General features: G+C 44.1%; 1 protein-coding gene across 10 annotated transcripts in view; it reads left to right on the top strand.

Moving 5' to 3' along the window:
- The window catches only part of TNS2 (tensin 2), a 143,145-nt gene that overhangs the window by 66,482 nt on the left and 60,577 nt on the right, over positions 1–16,086 (top strand). For 6 of the 10 annotated variants that reach the window (XM_044443337.1, XM_044443335.1, XM_044443332.1 and 3 more), the window contains 2 exons: positions 10,936–11,047; positions 11,419–11,456. In XM_044443337.1, the coding sequence (XP_044299272.1) occupies positions 10,936–11,047; positions 11,419–11,456 (150 nt within the window). The other 4 variants (XM_044443343.1, XM_044443342.1, XM_044443341.1 and 1 more) reach the window with 2 other exon arrangements.

The following is a 16,086-nucleotide window of genomic DNA, read 5'->3' as shown; positions in this document are numbered from 1 at the left end:
GGTCAAGGACGGTCATTCTTCATTTCTCTGTAATCTGCTGTGGGGAAAAGGAAGGGGCAAATACACTTTAAATAAACAATAAATAATGTTAGCCTCTGTATCATTAACACCCACCACTCCATTCCAGGTTCTTAGACCCTTATGTGGAAAGACTTCAACATAAACAAATGTATGCCGGCTGTCTTCATAATTTCCATCAGTTATTCAGACTATTTAGGTTGCTGTGGATTGAAGTGTAAATACAGCCCTTCACATGACGAGGCGGTTGTTGGAAAGCATCTCGGCTGGTACACAATAGTGGGCACTCATTGCACGGCAGTGTGACCGAGTCAGTGAGTAAACATGTTCTGGGCTCAGAACAAAGCGGGAGGGGATTTGGTGTCAGCTCCTCGTGGGTTCTGCATATGAAAAGAGCCCGGCCAGCCAGTTTCTTGCTCTGGTTAACCTCCTTGCCCACTGGTCCAGCCCACCATTGCAGCAGATGATTTCTTTCCCAAGCTGGTGCAGATTTCGGGATGCTGGTAAGAGATGCTATGAATCTGCATTTGCCATTGCCGAGATGCCTAGTTTGGGACCCATGTCTTGGAGTATGTGTGAGTGCACACATAGAGAAGGGGGAGAGGGAGCCAGAAGCCGCAACCACTCAGTACTTGGCTAGATGGATCAAGGGTCTGATTCAGTATACATGTTCCTGTGTGTGTGCATGTGATATTAGAGCAGTGAAGGTTTGTCCAGTGCCATAAGCCCTTTCTTTACATTGGCCTTCTTGTAGAGGGGCCTCTGAAGTCCTTTGTGAAAGATTTCATGCTGTGGCCATGCAGTTTCCCATGTCATTCTTAGGCAGGCATGCTCAAGACTCCTTTATATCCCCAGCAGGGAATTTGACCCCTTCCAGATGTTGTTGGAGCACAGTAACCATCTATAGACAATAGTGAGAGATGGTGGGAGCTGTAGTCTGGCAGCATCCGATGGGCCACGCATCCACCGTCCCTGCTATTGTCCTTCAGCCACCCTAATGATTGCCCAGGGTGGTTAAAGGCTGGAATACTCCAGGGCATCCCATGCTTCGGCTGAAAGTGTACATTTTAAACCATGATAGTGACTCTGTGTGCCAAATCCAGGAGCTGGTAACCATTCCAGATGAGTGTGCTGGTTGCGTGTGTGTGCTTGTGTGTGTATGGTACAGAAGGGTTTTTTTTAAAGGAAGGTGGAGTGATTTTTAGAGTCGTGTTCATGTGATGTCCTTTAGAGCATATATGGCTTGGCATCTTTTAGTGAAGGTGACAATTATGTAGCTGGCTGCAATGTGGTCTGGATACCCATATTATGCCTTGATTGGGCTAGGTTGCAAATTAAAAAAACAGACTGTGAAGGAGACAAGGAGGAGTGAGCGTGACACAGTGGTTAGAGTACTGGACAAGGACCAAGGAGAATCAGGTTTGAATCCCCACTGAGAGATGTTAAGTCAGTCACAATCTTTCAGCCTATTCTTGCTTGCAGGATTTTTAGAAAGGTAAAATGGGAATGGGGAAGTATGCATGCTGGCCAGAATTTTGCTGCATTACCATCTCTGGAAAACCTCTGAAGGGGTGTCGGGAAACTCGTCTTAGAATAGACAGAGGAATTGGGGGCCCTGGGAATCCAACCCAGCCCCTACAGGTTCCAGATCTGTCCTCCCCACCACCCCCAACAAATCATAGCCCTTGATCTCAAAGATCTTCTCATATCGTTCCCTCTCAACTACATTCTTCCATGTGAGCCAACACACTGGCAGAGTGTTCTTCAACATACTGGCAAATGCTGACCAAGCCCCCACTGTGCTGCCTACTTGAAAAGCAGCAAAGGCTTGGTCAGAGCTGGCTCTTGTGTGCCCCTCGATTGAGAAATCGAGGCGTATAAGGTAAGAATACTGGCAGAGGTGCTCTTTCTACCCATCAACACAGAGTGAAGGAGCCCTTTGGCAGGTAAGCCGCTGAACTGCGTAGGAAGGAGGTGCTCATGTAGGGGAAGAGGCAAAAGACCCCTTTGTTTCTATCTTGAGCTTTCCACAAATACGGGCCAGAAGAGAGGAATTTAAATCTGTGTCCAGCAGTGACTTTATTATTTATTTTTACTCTACAGGAGGCATGGGGATCCAAATCTGGACCAGAATCTGAGCGGGGGGGGGGGGGGGCGGTGGCAGGGCTTAAAATCTAGATCAGAACCCCTGTGCCTACTCTAGAAAAAAATAAAAGAGATAAATTTTGGACAAAGTTTAAAGTAATGTCTGTTTTGGACCTTTGAGCAGAACTGTAGGTTACCTGGGCAAATGAATGGTTTTTAAACCCATGTTTGGTAAGGCAACATCAATATGGCAGCAAGGGGATGGGAGAAGAGGAGCATTTGTAAGACAAGGCGAAGCATGTGGTTGTCGAAGGTAATGCTGTTTAATCCTTTCCGTGCCTGTTGACTCTCTCCTGCAAGTCTCCATCACCATTTTCTTCCATCTGGGCTTACTTTTGATCTGGGGGCTCATGTCTGGAAATCTCTAGAAACTACTAAAACAGCCTTGCAGGGGTGAATCCAGTGTGGCCATGTGTCTTATTTATTAAACAAAGGGCAGTCCTCTGTTCGAAGTGTTGCCTGTGGTCTGTGGTCTGTTGGAAGGTTTGGCTGTGTTTGAAGAGCTGTGCCAGTCAAGCTTAGTTTAGCAATTAAAAGAAGAAGAAGGCAACCCAGCAGAAGGGAGAGCTTGAAGTTGCCCATCAACACTTAGCTTCTGGGTAGCAGACTGAGCAAGGAGCAACAAGTCACTTGTTCACTTGTCTGCCACACTATGGTGAAATGCTCTGCATTGCTATTTAAATACAGGAATCATCAGGGCTCTTTTTGTCATAGAACGCACCGGAACGGTGTTCCGGCACCTTTTTTTCCCAATGGATTTTAGGAAGTGATTTTGAACAGCATAGCAGATCAGCAGCAAACATCATTAACATAGTGCCTGCAGGCTGCTTTTGTGTCTGCTATCTGCTATCTGAGAGTGAGATGGGATTGGTGTGTATGGTGTGCGTCTTACTGCTGAGTTCCGGCACCTTTTTTTTTTTTTTTACAAAAAAAGCACTGGGAATCATAGTAATTGTTATTATATCTAAATTTACATCAAAACAAGAAAGTAGCCCATGGAAATTTCATGTAGATATGTGTCGTCTTTTTCAGGGGTGATGCATTTCTTGTCTTTTGGTGATTTGTAAATGGTGACTCTAGTGAACCTGTGTGTGTGTGTGTGTGTGTGTGTGTGAATGTATGTAAGAGGGACTGGGGAAATTTCACATAAGAGTTTAGTTGCTCATTGACTGGACTGACAGAGAGTAGAAGAGTATCAGACAGCCATGCCTACTGATTAGAGGATCTTATGACCCTCAGATCATCTTGGTGGTATCAATACAGGTCAGGCATTTTTCTGTTCAACTGTAAGTGCTCCATGCATTCCTCTTAAGACCAAAACAGACACAAGTTTAAACCTGTGTCCAGCAGCTCCTCTCTTTTTACATTTACTCTAGAGTAGGAGCAGCACCCCAATCTGTAATTGGTACCCTTGCATGGTGGTGGTAGTGTGTGTTTCAGATCCAAGTTGTGGACCCTGCATCTACTCTAGAGTAAAGTTAATTAGCAAAAAGATACAGCCACTAGACACAGTTGAAGTACATACTGTCTGTTTTGGCTCCTAGAAAAAACAGATATCAAGAGGTGTGTCTTGAAAACAAGCCTTTCCCCATCTTGAGCTTCAAAAGCTGCCTCTTGCTGGGCTGCTTCCCCCACCCAATCCCTTTGCCTGGGTCAGAGGCTCCAGCTTCTTGCCCTTTTAAACAGATAACTTGTTTGTGCAGTAAAAACTGCTGCAACAAAGCACGGGATTCATGGCTATTTATAGTGAGGGCTGCCAGGCTGGGCCCAGCATGAATGGTCCATTCAGTAGGGCTTGTGTACACACACTTTCAGACAGAGCATCCTTCATTCTCTCCTTCCTTCCCTTGCAAGAAAAGAACTACATGTCCCAGGAAGCCTCCCTCAGTCTCTCCTTCCTCTCCTTGCATGGGAAGGCCTACATTGCCCAGGAAGCCTCCTGCTTCCTTAGGCCAGCTTGCCTTTTGGACAGCTTACCTGTACCTGTTCTTTCAAGCCCCAGCAACCAGAGCTTGGGCATATTGGACTCCCCCTTCCTCCTGGGGCTACCAGACTTGCCTTGCTCCCTGTACCAGTTCCAACTTTTGCAACCTGGATACATTGGTTCTTCATATGAAAACCTCTACCATGTCTCCTCTGTTCGTCCTCCCCGCCCGCCAGCCCCAAGTAGAAGAGCTCTACAAGGCTTCAAAATATTTCCTCCAGCCCCTTGTTTTGTTTTTATTGATTACAGCCTATCTTTAACAAAACAAGCAAAAAAATCCCCCAGCCACTATTTTCAAACAACACCAAACCATCATTGCAAGGGGTAAATGAAAGCAAGCCGGCAACATGTGCTAATGGAGCGGAGTGTGGTTCACAAAGTGATCCTGGTATGAGGACTGAGCAGCATGCTTCTGTTTTCATCAGCGGACTTTCGGAAGGGCACGCAACAGTGAGGCTCAAAATAGGCTTTCAGTATTGCAAAACCCGCTATGTTTTTGTTGTATGCTTCAAGGCAGCTTAAAAGCCAGGGGAATTCTCTTGAAGAGATAGGATCTTGGTTTATTGGCACAGAGTCCCCAGGCATTGATGCTGAGTTTGTGAGGTTGTTGCACACGCAAGCCCCTCTTTGAAAATGCTTGGGCTTCTGCTATACCCCCCTGCCACCCACACACACACCCTCCTGCCTTCGAACAGAATGGTGAAGTGTGGGAGTCTTGGTTGGTAATTTGTAGCGACATTCCATACTCTTACCCCCCTGCCACCCCCCACACTTTGCATAGCTGGAATGCAGCTCTTTTTCTGGCAGGACAGCTGTTCCACTTCTGGGTAATCCAAGCTTCGTGCCCTCAGCATCCAGGAAAGGGGCTCGAAGGGGAGAGGGCTAGGAAAGGTCGTTTGTAAAATCTGTCAGCTGGGTGATCAGGGCTGCTGTGATGAGGCTTGCAAAAAGGAACCGTTCCATATGTGTGGGTGGTATAGGCTTTTTTTTTTATTTTTTTAAGAGCATCTGCATTGCTAATACATACACTTCCAAATTGTGCAGAAATTCCATCTCTAGCTAATTGTTATTTTCGGTTTTCTTAAGCAGGACAGCATATTCATCTGTGCTGATCATTCTCTGGCAGCTTTTAAGACATTCAAATTGAGTTTGACTTTCAAGGAATATTAGATGTCAGATAACAGGTTCTGAACAAGTACAAATAAACTCCACAATATGATAGCTATCTGATATTCTTTTCTTTCAGAAAAATTGATGACATTTCACTTCCTCTTCTCATTCAGGTTACTAGCCCTCTTGGTTTGCAAAGGTATGCTTGAAAGCTTGTGGACAATGTTTGGTTCTCTAAAATCTCAGTGGTATACTATTCCACTTATCAGTGATGAAACTTTTGCACTATGCCTCTGATCATCATGAACAGATGGAAAATTATTATTGCTTCCATGAAAGTTGGCAGTTTTTAAATTACTGACACATGTTGCACAAACCCTTTAATTATTAAGCATGTAAATAAACAGCTACATGGGAATACATTGAGGTTTACTTTTGAGTAAACATGCAGAAGATTCTACAGCTAGTTCTTTATAGATTTATGTATATGTATTAGGTCCAAGGAAATACTTACATATGTGCAAGTATTATTTGTGTCATCATTAAAATAGAGAATATTGGTAATTTGACCTAAAATTTAAAATGAATTGACATAGAAAATGAGCAGAATGGACTAGAAGAATAATTAAAAACAGCAATGAGAAAGACTACATTGGGATAATTTGCATAAATTATGCTACAGAATTCAGGTTTCCTTGGCACATACTATTGGTTTTATTTTTTTACAATGCAAACTGTACACAGCCCTTTATGTTACATAGGTTAATCTTATAAAATTTCAGACCACATACAATTTCTAGGGTACATTCAAACTGCACAGTGCACATTAGATACACTTCACCTCAGCATTGATTAATACTCTTTTTTCTTAAAAGTCAGTTGTGTTGACTGAAGAATGAGAAAGCAGCAATTCCAAAGGCTTGCTTTCACTGGGTAGAAAGGAGATTCAAACGTGTGGCAAAAGAACCAGGGTTGGTAGCCCTGTCATTCCATAATAACTAACCCAGAGCGGTATAATGAGATCTTGGTCAAGTGGTCCCTGGACATCATCCGAGGGGCCATTGGTTGTTTCAGATTCTGTGATCTGAGGTTGGAGACAGCACTCCAGGCTTGGCGTGCAGCAACGGAAGAAGTCTCCCTTCAACCTGATGCAGAAAGACCAATAGACATCAATCTTGGTTGGCCATTGCAGTCAGGAAAGTGACCTTGGAAAGGGGAGGAGACTGGAGAGACCAGGATATGAGTTACCCTGAGACCTCTCCAGCTTCCTTCTCTGAAAGGCTGCAACTTGATAGGGGGAAAAAATCCTTCAAGTGAAAAACGTAGGAGGGCCTGTGTTGGGAAGTGCACTGTGATTGGCAGCAGAGTTGTCTTATATAAAGAAAGCATGAAGACAAATATACAGGCCAGAAAGAGCTTACAAGACATTCAGATCAACTTCATGACTTTATACACTTCATCAAAGAAGGATAGCTTAAGCTTTTCTCAGTGAGAGAGCACATGTTGCTTACTGCAGAAGTGAAGAGGAGGAGGAAAGGGAGGGACCAGGAGAAAGTTATACGATAACAAGAAGGAGGGACAAGTGAAGCAGCTGTTGATGCAACATGTTCTCTCACACTTCCTAGTGCCTGGAAGCATGTGGAGATCCTCTCATTATCTGACAGGGAGGACAAGGAAGTGAAGAATACCTCCACAACTCTGCATAGAATGACCAGAAGTCTCCGAGTTTGAATTTGGAAACTTGCAGTCATTGAAGATTGTGCCCTGAGTGTGCTGAGATAACAACATAATCATTGTGTGGCAGCTTGAGTGTCAGGCGTGGGGACATGGGAGATCCAGGCTCCAGTCCCTGCTCAGCTATGAAGCTCACAGGGTGACTTTGGGCCAGTCATTCGCTTTCAGCCTAGCCTATCAAACAGCATTGTTGTTGTGATAAAGTGGAGCTTTGTAAGCCATCTTTGTTTTCTCACAATAGGAAAAAAGGCAAGATATAAGTGCAATGTAATGATAAAATAATAATTCATCAGGATAAGAGTTGCAAAATACCCAAAAGCTCCCTTCTATGAGGCAGGACTGCCCATCCACATGCAATCTCCAATTTAAAAAGCAAACCATGTAATTCAAATCACATTGCATGCCACAAAGAGATGCTTTCCATGTATCGCAGAAAGCAGTTTAGAGGTGAGCTAAATTTTAAAAACAAAACATACAGGGTCATTGCACAATAGACCGGGGAGAATTTGTTTTCTCCTCAGTGTATTTGTTTTATTTTCAACATGCCTGCATCACTTTGCTGCCAGAGACAACTCAAATCCTTTCGCAATGAATTAATTCAATAAGAAAGCATCTCAAATAATTCTGACAAAGTTCAGAGTTTACCAGAATGATAGCAAAGGGAGCAGCATTTTCCCTCAAAACAATTAAAACCAAAACCACCAGAGGTCTGCTAAAATGGTACGAATGCTTAACTTGCTTCCCAAGGGCAAAGTTACATGATACGAGGAACCCAGGGCCACTGGTGGGAATATGTGGTTTAGCATACCCAAAGTCCTGACATTGTTAGACTAAGCAGTTCCTACTTCACTCTACACGCTAAATTCACTGAGACACTACGGAGCTGAAAGGTACTTTCATGCATGACTGCCATTTTCAGCAGAATATCCACACAAGACTAGTGTTTTCAGCAACAGCACTGTGTTCAATATCTTCAGTAAAATGTTAGACTTCAATAACATGTTCAATGGTCAGCCTCTGGGAAAGGTATTCCACAGCTACAGGGCTACCTTGGCAAAGGCTCGATTCCAGACACCACATACCTTACAGCTCTGAATGTTTGCTAGTTCTTCTAAGTAATAAATTCTGGATTAACTCCATCTATCCATAGACAAACTTTGCCTAAGATAAAGTTGAAAGTATGTATTTCCTCCCACCCCACCCCTTAGTCTTAATTGAGGATGAAAATAGCAGTGGTACGTTTTTTTCTTCTCTCCATTTAACTTGAGATAATTACGTTCATTTGGATGATGCATGCCTCCTTCCAACAGAACACTGAACATTGACCCGAGGCCCACCATTCCAGGGAATTTATCTAATAAACCCTTAGCATGCACATTCTTGCTCTCTATAGAGGGTTGCATGCTAGGCCTGCACTTTACGGAGGAATGTCCTGTGCAGTTTCTAATATATCACATGAATGCTCCCCTTAGTTTTTGTTCTTCCAAGGTCCTCCTGGGGGCCTTTTTGGCTAATGGGGCAGGATCTAAATTTAATAAATAAATAAGTGGAGCAATTTTGTGCTTGCGTTTTTTTCCATTACATACATCTGAATATGATTTTATTTGTATTAGAATTGTGTTGCTGGATCAGATCAAAAGCCACCCGGTGTCATAGCTGCAAAACATAGGGTGCAATCCTATTCATTTTCTGCTGGAGCAAAGTCCTACATCTCCTAGCGTTCCCCAGGCATCTATGGTGAAAGCGAATGCTGGGAGTCATAGGGGGTTTTTCCCAGCTAACGACATATAGGCTTGGACCCTTAATAGTTCATTGGTTAGAACACTTGATCTTTTGGCTAGATAGGTGTTCTGATTAATTAGGCAATAAGCTGTCTGTTTTTAAAAAGATAATTAGTTTTTAAAAACAATTTTTAAAATAATGTTTTGGTATATGACAGATGAATCAGAATGTTTATGGTTGTTATTATTGTTTTAGTTGTTTTACAGGATGGTTGTATTTTATTGGATAATTTTTAGCTGTTTTAAATTTTATAAGTTGCTTTGAGTCTTTTTTTAAGGTATTGATGGAATCTAATAAATAACACAACTTAAATCATCTTAAAAGAGATATTCTCTCTTCTTTCTCTCTTTCTTGCACACAAGTTAATGCTTCTTCTGAGGTCTTGCCATGCTAAGACACATGTGTGAAACTGTTGAAGAGCAAAATAAGCCTTTTACTACCTATGTTTTACTAGCGTGCATATTTAATTGATGGCTGTAACATTTACAGTGAAATCATAGGATCTTTGAGTGACATTCATCTAATCTGTTCCTTCCAAGAGCAAAACCAGTAAGGACCTTTTAGAAGGAGCATAAGCAGGACATCAAGATCATTTGCTGTTGATTAAACATGCAGGCCTTATTTAATCGTCACTGTTAACAGATGTTAGTAAACCTTTCCTCTATGATGGCCTTCTTGAACCTCACACCCTCCAGATGTGTGGAGTACAACTTCCATAATTCATAGCCAACACACCCACTGGAAACTCTGGTTGCGGGGTCTGTGAATTGTGTTTCTGCACATCTGGTAGACAGCAGGTTGGGGAAAGCTGCTCTGTGAACTTATCTAATCACCCTTTTCTTTTCCAGTTACTTTCTTTTAAAAAGGCCATCTGAGCTAATCTCTATTTTCACATGTTGTGCTGGTGAATCCCACAAATTAATTCTATGTTCTGTGAGGACATACGTCCTTTTGCCTTTCCTGGACTTTATTGTAAGTCACCTTGAACAGATGACATTGTTATATAGAGCTATGAGAGAGATAAACATTTATAAAACGCAAATCATGTAGAGGCAGTAAAGAAATATTTTTTTCTCTTTCTGTGCCTTCTTTTAGTCCTCTGTCTTTTATAAAGTAAGATGTTTCAGTCTCATAAGGCATATGCTCCATTCCAATGTTCTTTATGGAGTACAATCCATGTTAATTTAGGCATATCTCCTACTGAGTTGAAAAGGATCTACTACCCAGATATGTGTGCCTAGGATTGCAACCCTGAGGTGCAATTCTATAATGATGAGACTTGTGTGTGTGTTTTTTTTTAACTTAACTCCCAGCATTCCCCAAGCAGTATGGCTGGCTGGAGAATTCTGGGAGTTGAAAGATATCTTTCTGTCTAAACATGTATAACATTCTGTCCTTAGTTTTCTGGACCTTTTCATTTTCCAGTGCTTTCTGAGATGGGGAGATACACACTATTCTAAACAGAGCCTGACCATGGAGTTATTTTTCTAGGTTAGGCCATTGACTAGCTCAAAGCTTCATGGCCAGGTGAGGACTAGAATCTAGATTTCCCTTGTTCCAGTCCAACACTCCAACTGCTGTACCAGACGTGTGTGTGTGTGTGTGTAACTGGAACATCCATTACCAATTTGCCAAATACAAAGTATGGGATCTTCATGCTAAAGAAGTATGGGACTCAGTGCTAATGAACAGAGCAACTCATCATATTTAAAACAAGAAAAAGGTGTGACATCTGCTGTGGTTGTACAGATAGCACGGTAAGGGTGCTTAGTGTATTTAACACATGTTCAGATTCTGTGCAGAGCCAGGCTTACCTACATCTGTGATGCACCAACCCTGCATAGGATTGGGCTGAACAATATATAACATATGAGTTAGGGTCACATATCCCCTCTGCTGAAGCCTGCTGGATGGACAAGTTGTGTGCTGCTGCCATTGTGCCTAATAACATTGCTGCAGTTTGCTACCTACCACAGCTGTGCAGCTCATCCAGTGAGAAGCAGCCTTCACTGGCTTCAGATCAACACCTTGGTGGCCTTTTAGCAAATTAGCTGTCGTGGACATGTTAACAAATGAATTGTGGATTAAATAAATGTGCAAACTGTACACTGTCCAGCTGTATGCGCCATATCGAATTCTTGTGCCTTTGCTTGTCATTTCAGCCTGGAAAGGTATCTGAGCCTCACAGCTTCAAAGAGAAGGTATTTAAGAAGAAGAAAAAGGCATGTGTCGTTTGTAAGGAATCCATTGAAGTCCAGGGACTCGTCTGTAAAGGTAAAAACTCTCCTGCTATCCCAACCACCTTTCAAGGGCTAAATTCTGTTTCAGAGAAACTTCCTGAGAGTGGTGGGCAGGCCAAAGGCAGAAGAAGCAGAAGCCGAGCTCAAAGGGGTGGGGCCAAAAATACAAAAACCACCAGCAGGTTGTAACTTATAGCTTTTGCTGTTTCCATCTAAACAGCTGCCTCCCACTCCCCAGCATCTTTAATCACAGAGTGGCTGTAGAGCTGCTCTGGGCTTTAAACCGTCAACCAAACTCACCGTTGCCCTGTTCACAGCGCTCTACTTAGTGAAAAATGCAGGAGAGTGTCTTCCTTTAAGGCTGCAGAGTCTAGCTCTGGAATGTCTCTTTCTTTTCTGTTGCAGTGTGCAAGGTGGCAACCCATAAGAAATGTGAAGCCAAGGTAAGGTCAATCAGAGAGTTGGGTTCTGGGCTCTTTGGAGACATGGTGGCCTAGTTTTGTAGAATCAAAGCAGGGAAAATAAGCCTTATTTTTTCTGCTGCACCTGCCTGCAGGAGTTGCAGCATCTCACCTGCTAGAGTGTCTTACTGCCCTGACTAACCAGCCACCCCAGCACTCTAAAACTGGCATGTTTATTCTGGCTTGGCTTGCTAACCGTGGCAACAAGCCACTATCCCCAGGATCACAAGCCACACTGTTGAGGGGAATCACTCAAACCCAACAGGTACGTGGGACAGGTGAAATAAGCTGCTGTACTTTATTTCCCTTGCCGTCTTAGTGCAAACCAGGTCACTCCATGCAATTTGAAATTCAGTATATATTCAGCATAGACACATGTTCCTCGTGCCTGTTGGGAATCTCCCCCACTGCAAAGGCTTATTCAAGTACGTGTGGGAGCAAGAAAACTCCCACAGCCTGACATTCTGTTCCTTGTGTGGGTCTGTTAGTTCTGTGCTGAAGTGTACGTGCCGCTATTATGAGACAAACACTGCATCCTGCATTTTTGACCGCTCAGTGTTAAAAAATACTGGAAGCAGGGTGCATGAAAAGTTTTGGCTCTCTTGGAGCCCTGAAAACAGCTTAATTACTTTGGGGGACACAGTTCAAGCCTTAACACTCGAAAGGGGGAAGCATTATCATTTTATTTATTATTTACACAGCTCCATAAATGTGGAGCAAGAGCAAGATCATTATCCAGAGGAGCATACAGTCTCAATTTCAATGACGCACATAGGAAGGAAAGAGAGGTAAAAGTTGGGGTACACAAGAAAGAGTGAATGTAACCCCCTGGGGGTTTGGGTGGCATAAGCCAGGTTTTTAATGTTTGGGTGACAAATAGGTTGCAAGAATTTCCCTGAATTCAGATTACAATTTAAAAGAACTAAGCAGAGGTCAGCCTAAGGTTAGTAGCTGAACAGTCCTTCATCATTGTTTGGTAACAACCGGTTTCCATGGGTAGTACAGCAACTTTCAAAATCTATACATAGAGCCAGTGTCAAGGGTAGGCATGCTTGGGCATCCGTCAAGAGTCCATATCTCACTGGGGCCCATTGGCCAGAGCCCTTTAGACTGGTTTCCCGTCATTTTCCCTATTACTCAGCTGCATTCTTTTTTTTTAAGGCTTGGACTGTCCCTGAGACAGAAGAAGAGACGGAGCTGGGAAACTGCCATGCTGGGAGATAGATGAAGGGTCATGTAGCTCTGTGCTTTCCTGTTGGGACTTTCCTGCAGATAATTTGCAGCCAGGCATGCTGGGGCTGCCAGAGCAGGAAAGCTGCAGTGGAAAGGCTCTGGCTAAAGCCTCGGAATGCTCCGCGAGGGAAGTGTGGCATGGCACAAAGCGCCAGTCACACAGGAGCATGAGGGACCATGTTCACCACTTAGAGGTTGGTAGGAGTGGGGCAGCTGCAGCTCATGGGAACAAGCTCAAGCCAAGAGGTAAGGGTCAGATGGCACGATCCGAAGGGAAGCTGCAGGGGGCTGTGCAGCTGCTTCTGAGCACAGTGGGAACCTTTTTGTCTGCAAGCAGGCCCGTAGCTATGGATGGTGAGACGCAGAGAAATGCAGAAGGTTCAGTGCTGTGTTGAAAGCCAAAGTCTTCTGTTTCTGCTGATGATTCAGTCTGAGGTACAAAGACGGTGTGTTTTAGAGACTTGAATCTAAGGTTCTGATTTAACAGTAATTATAGGGAGAATATATAGCATGTTCTACAGTGCAAAATGCTTCACATGAATTTTCTAAACAGCCCTGAGAGGTAGACCAGTATTATTATCTTCATTCTGCAGATGGATGTGAGGTGGAAAGGGTCACTTGGGGCACAGCGGAAACTTGATCAGGAGTTTCCTCAGCTTTTTGCCCTTAGTACAATGAATTGATTTTTTTCCAGTTCAGGGGTGGGCATAAAGCTTTTGGTGGACAGCATATGGACTTTTATTTCTCTTAGCTCTATCAAGGCTCCTGCATCATATGTGTCCCGATATCCCCTGTAGTTACTTTTCCTTGTCGCTCTTTTTCTTGGGGCTGCTACTGTCCTCCTATCTTGGATTCTGAGCAAGTTTTGAACTTCAGCTCCCAGCATTCCTGACCACCAGTTATGCTGGCTGGGGCTTATGGGTGTTGAAGTCCAAAACATTTGGAGGGCACCGTATTGGGAGAGGCAGTGCTGCAATATCAGAGGTTTACTCTCAGATCACTCATCAGCTCCCTTGCCCCTCCCTGAGTTTTCAGCCAGGCTAATAGGTAGGCCAAGAAACTGTAATTCCTTACTTGCCATTCACCTGCCTTCTACTATGGTACCTTTTGTCCCCTCAAAGCAGGCGGCTCATGCCTTGCATTCCAACCAGAGAGTTTTAAAGGCACATATTGCTGTTGAATTGCTTCCCAGGAAGGGAATCAGTTGGGATCCAGCTTGTCATTCCCTATACTATAAACGAGAAACAGGAAGGAAACCAAGGCTACATCTCCCTGCCTTGGGGTTACATTTCTAACATCCTGGGAATACAACTAACAAGCAACCCCTGCCCCCTGAATTTTGGAATAATTCCTACAGTTGACTATTATCTAGCAGATTTGGTTGAACTGTGTTGTTCCCCCACGGAGCTTGATTCAGGGACAGTCCCAGGAGCTGGGCCATAGACTCTGCCGAGATCCAGACCTCTGGCCCCTTAAGCCCACATGGGGCCACTCTTCTAAGTTGTGTAATTATGGCCTTGGAGCCAGGCCAAAGGCTGCAGCTGGAGGACCAGCCACTTAACTCCAGGCTGCTGCTGTTCTTGTTCTGGGGACATTTTTTCTTTCTTTTTAATTGCGGGATCGTGGGCCATTTCTGCAAACACAGCTCTGCTCTCTGGAAAGGAGAGAGCATTTCCGGGAGGACGCAGTGGGAGGAGACGCAGTGGCGATGCTGGAAGGAGGGCCCAGTAGTGAGCAGGTTTAGTCTCCATCCATGGGACAGCTAGCCAGTGCTGCTGGTTCCCTTAATGCTGCCCCCGCTGGGACAGAGGGAAAAAACTGCCTGTGCTTCATGTGAGCAAATAGAAGAACTGCAACCTACCTGGTGTAGGATTGTCATCTCCAAGCAGGTGGGCAGGAAGAGTGTTCTTCAAGGGAGGACTATACTATGCAGGGACTATACCCTGATCTTCAGGAGGAGACAGTAGCTCAGTGGCAGAGCACCTGCTTTGCATGCACAGAGCCCCCAGTTCAAGCTCTGGCAGCTCCAGGCAGGACTAGGAAGGATTGCTGCCTGAAATGTTGGAGAACCATTGCCCCTAATCATTGTCTCCAAAGGTGCGACTCAGTAAAACAACTTCCTATGGTCTGGCAGAGATATACATTTGTCCCTTTCCACATGGGGGTGGTAGGCCCTGGGAGGAAGGCTGGTCAGTCAGTGGAAGCTAGGAAGGAGTGGGTGAAAAATCCCAGCTCCCTGAACAAACTGCTTTTACGTATCATTGGCATGCATATTCAGTTATATCCTACATTTATGCTCTCTATTTGCCACAATAGCCAAATCCTGATAGCCCCTCCTGATGATGAGTTAAAATTTGTATCCTGCCTTTCCTCTGAGGAGATCAAGGCAGCCAGCGTGTTTTCCCCAGTTCCCCAACTCTGTCATCCCCCTGACAGCTTTGTGAGCTACCATAGGCTACAAAAGTGTTTAGCTCCAGGTTCCTCGGTGAACTCAGTAGCTCAGCAGGGATTTGAACCTGGGTTCTCCCCAGTCCTGATCCAACCACTGCATCTTTGCTTGGATCCAGATGCTGGGAATAGATAAACAAAGGCAGCCATCTCTTTTGCCTTAGTTGCGTGTGAGCTTCCCAAAGATATCTGACCCCTGTTGGAGACAGCACTTGACTACATGGACTTTGCCTTCATTCAATAAAACAGTTCTCATGTTTGTATTTCTAAAGTTCAGAGCAGCTTACTGCTGCACTGTACTCCGTGTGTTCGGTTGGACCTATAACGGCACATGTCCAGGGCATCTGGAGGGCTACACGCTTTCATGTGAACTTGCATGTTTGCTAAGACTGTTGTTGAAGGCCCTTCTCCAAGTGCAGAAGTTAGGTGAGTGATGACTGCGCAACTTTGTGATTGTGTGATATGCTCCCGGGAGACGCATTGTGTATGCCTTCTTTTATTCACTTTTGGGGTACAGCAAGGAAGAGCAGCAGAATCCATGCTTAGCATGCACAAGGTCCAGGTTCAACCTCTGATATCTCCAGGTAGGGATAGAAAAAGCTGCCACTTGAGACACTGGGCAGTTGCTGACAGTCAGGGCTGGAGGGACCAAGGGTCTAGGTTCAGTTTTCCTGACAGCAGCTTTCCTAAGGCAGCATCCTGTATTCCTGTATAGAGTAATATTTTTTTGGCATGCTTTAAAAAAATGACTTGGTTGCTGATGGCTTCTTTGTGGTTAACCTCCTCTTTACTGTAATGAAAAGTACAAGTTGGTTTTGAGTTTGTTCCTGGTTTTTTTAAAAAATGGCCAGCATTTCTTTGAATGGTGTTTCTTTGGGTTTTTTTTTTTGTTTTGTTTTTTGTTTACTACATCAGAAGAGGCAGGATTTCA

The sequence above is a fragment of the Varanus komodoensis genome, unplaced genomic scaffold (assembly GCF_004798865.1).
Source record: "Varanus komodoensis strain SLA01 unplaced genomic scaffold, ASM479886v1 scaffold41, whole genome shotgun sequence".
NCBI classification, from domain to species: domain Eukaryota; kingdom Metazoa; phylum Chordata; class Lepidosauria; order Squamata; family Varanidae; genus Varanus; species Varanus komodoensis.
This window is presented reverse-complemented; position numbering and strand designations above follow the sequence as displayed.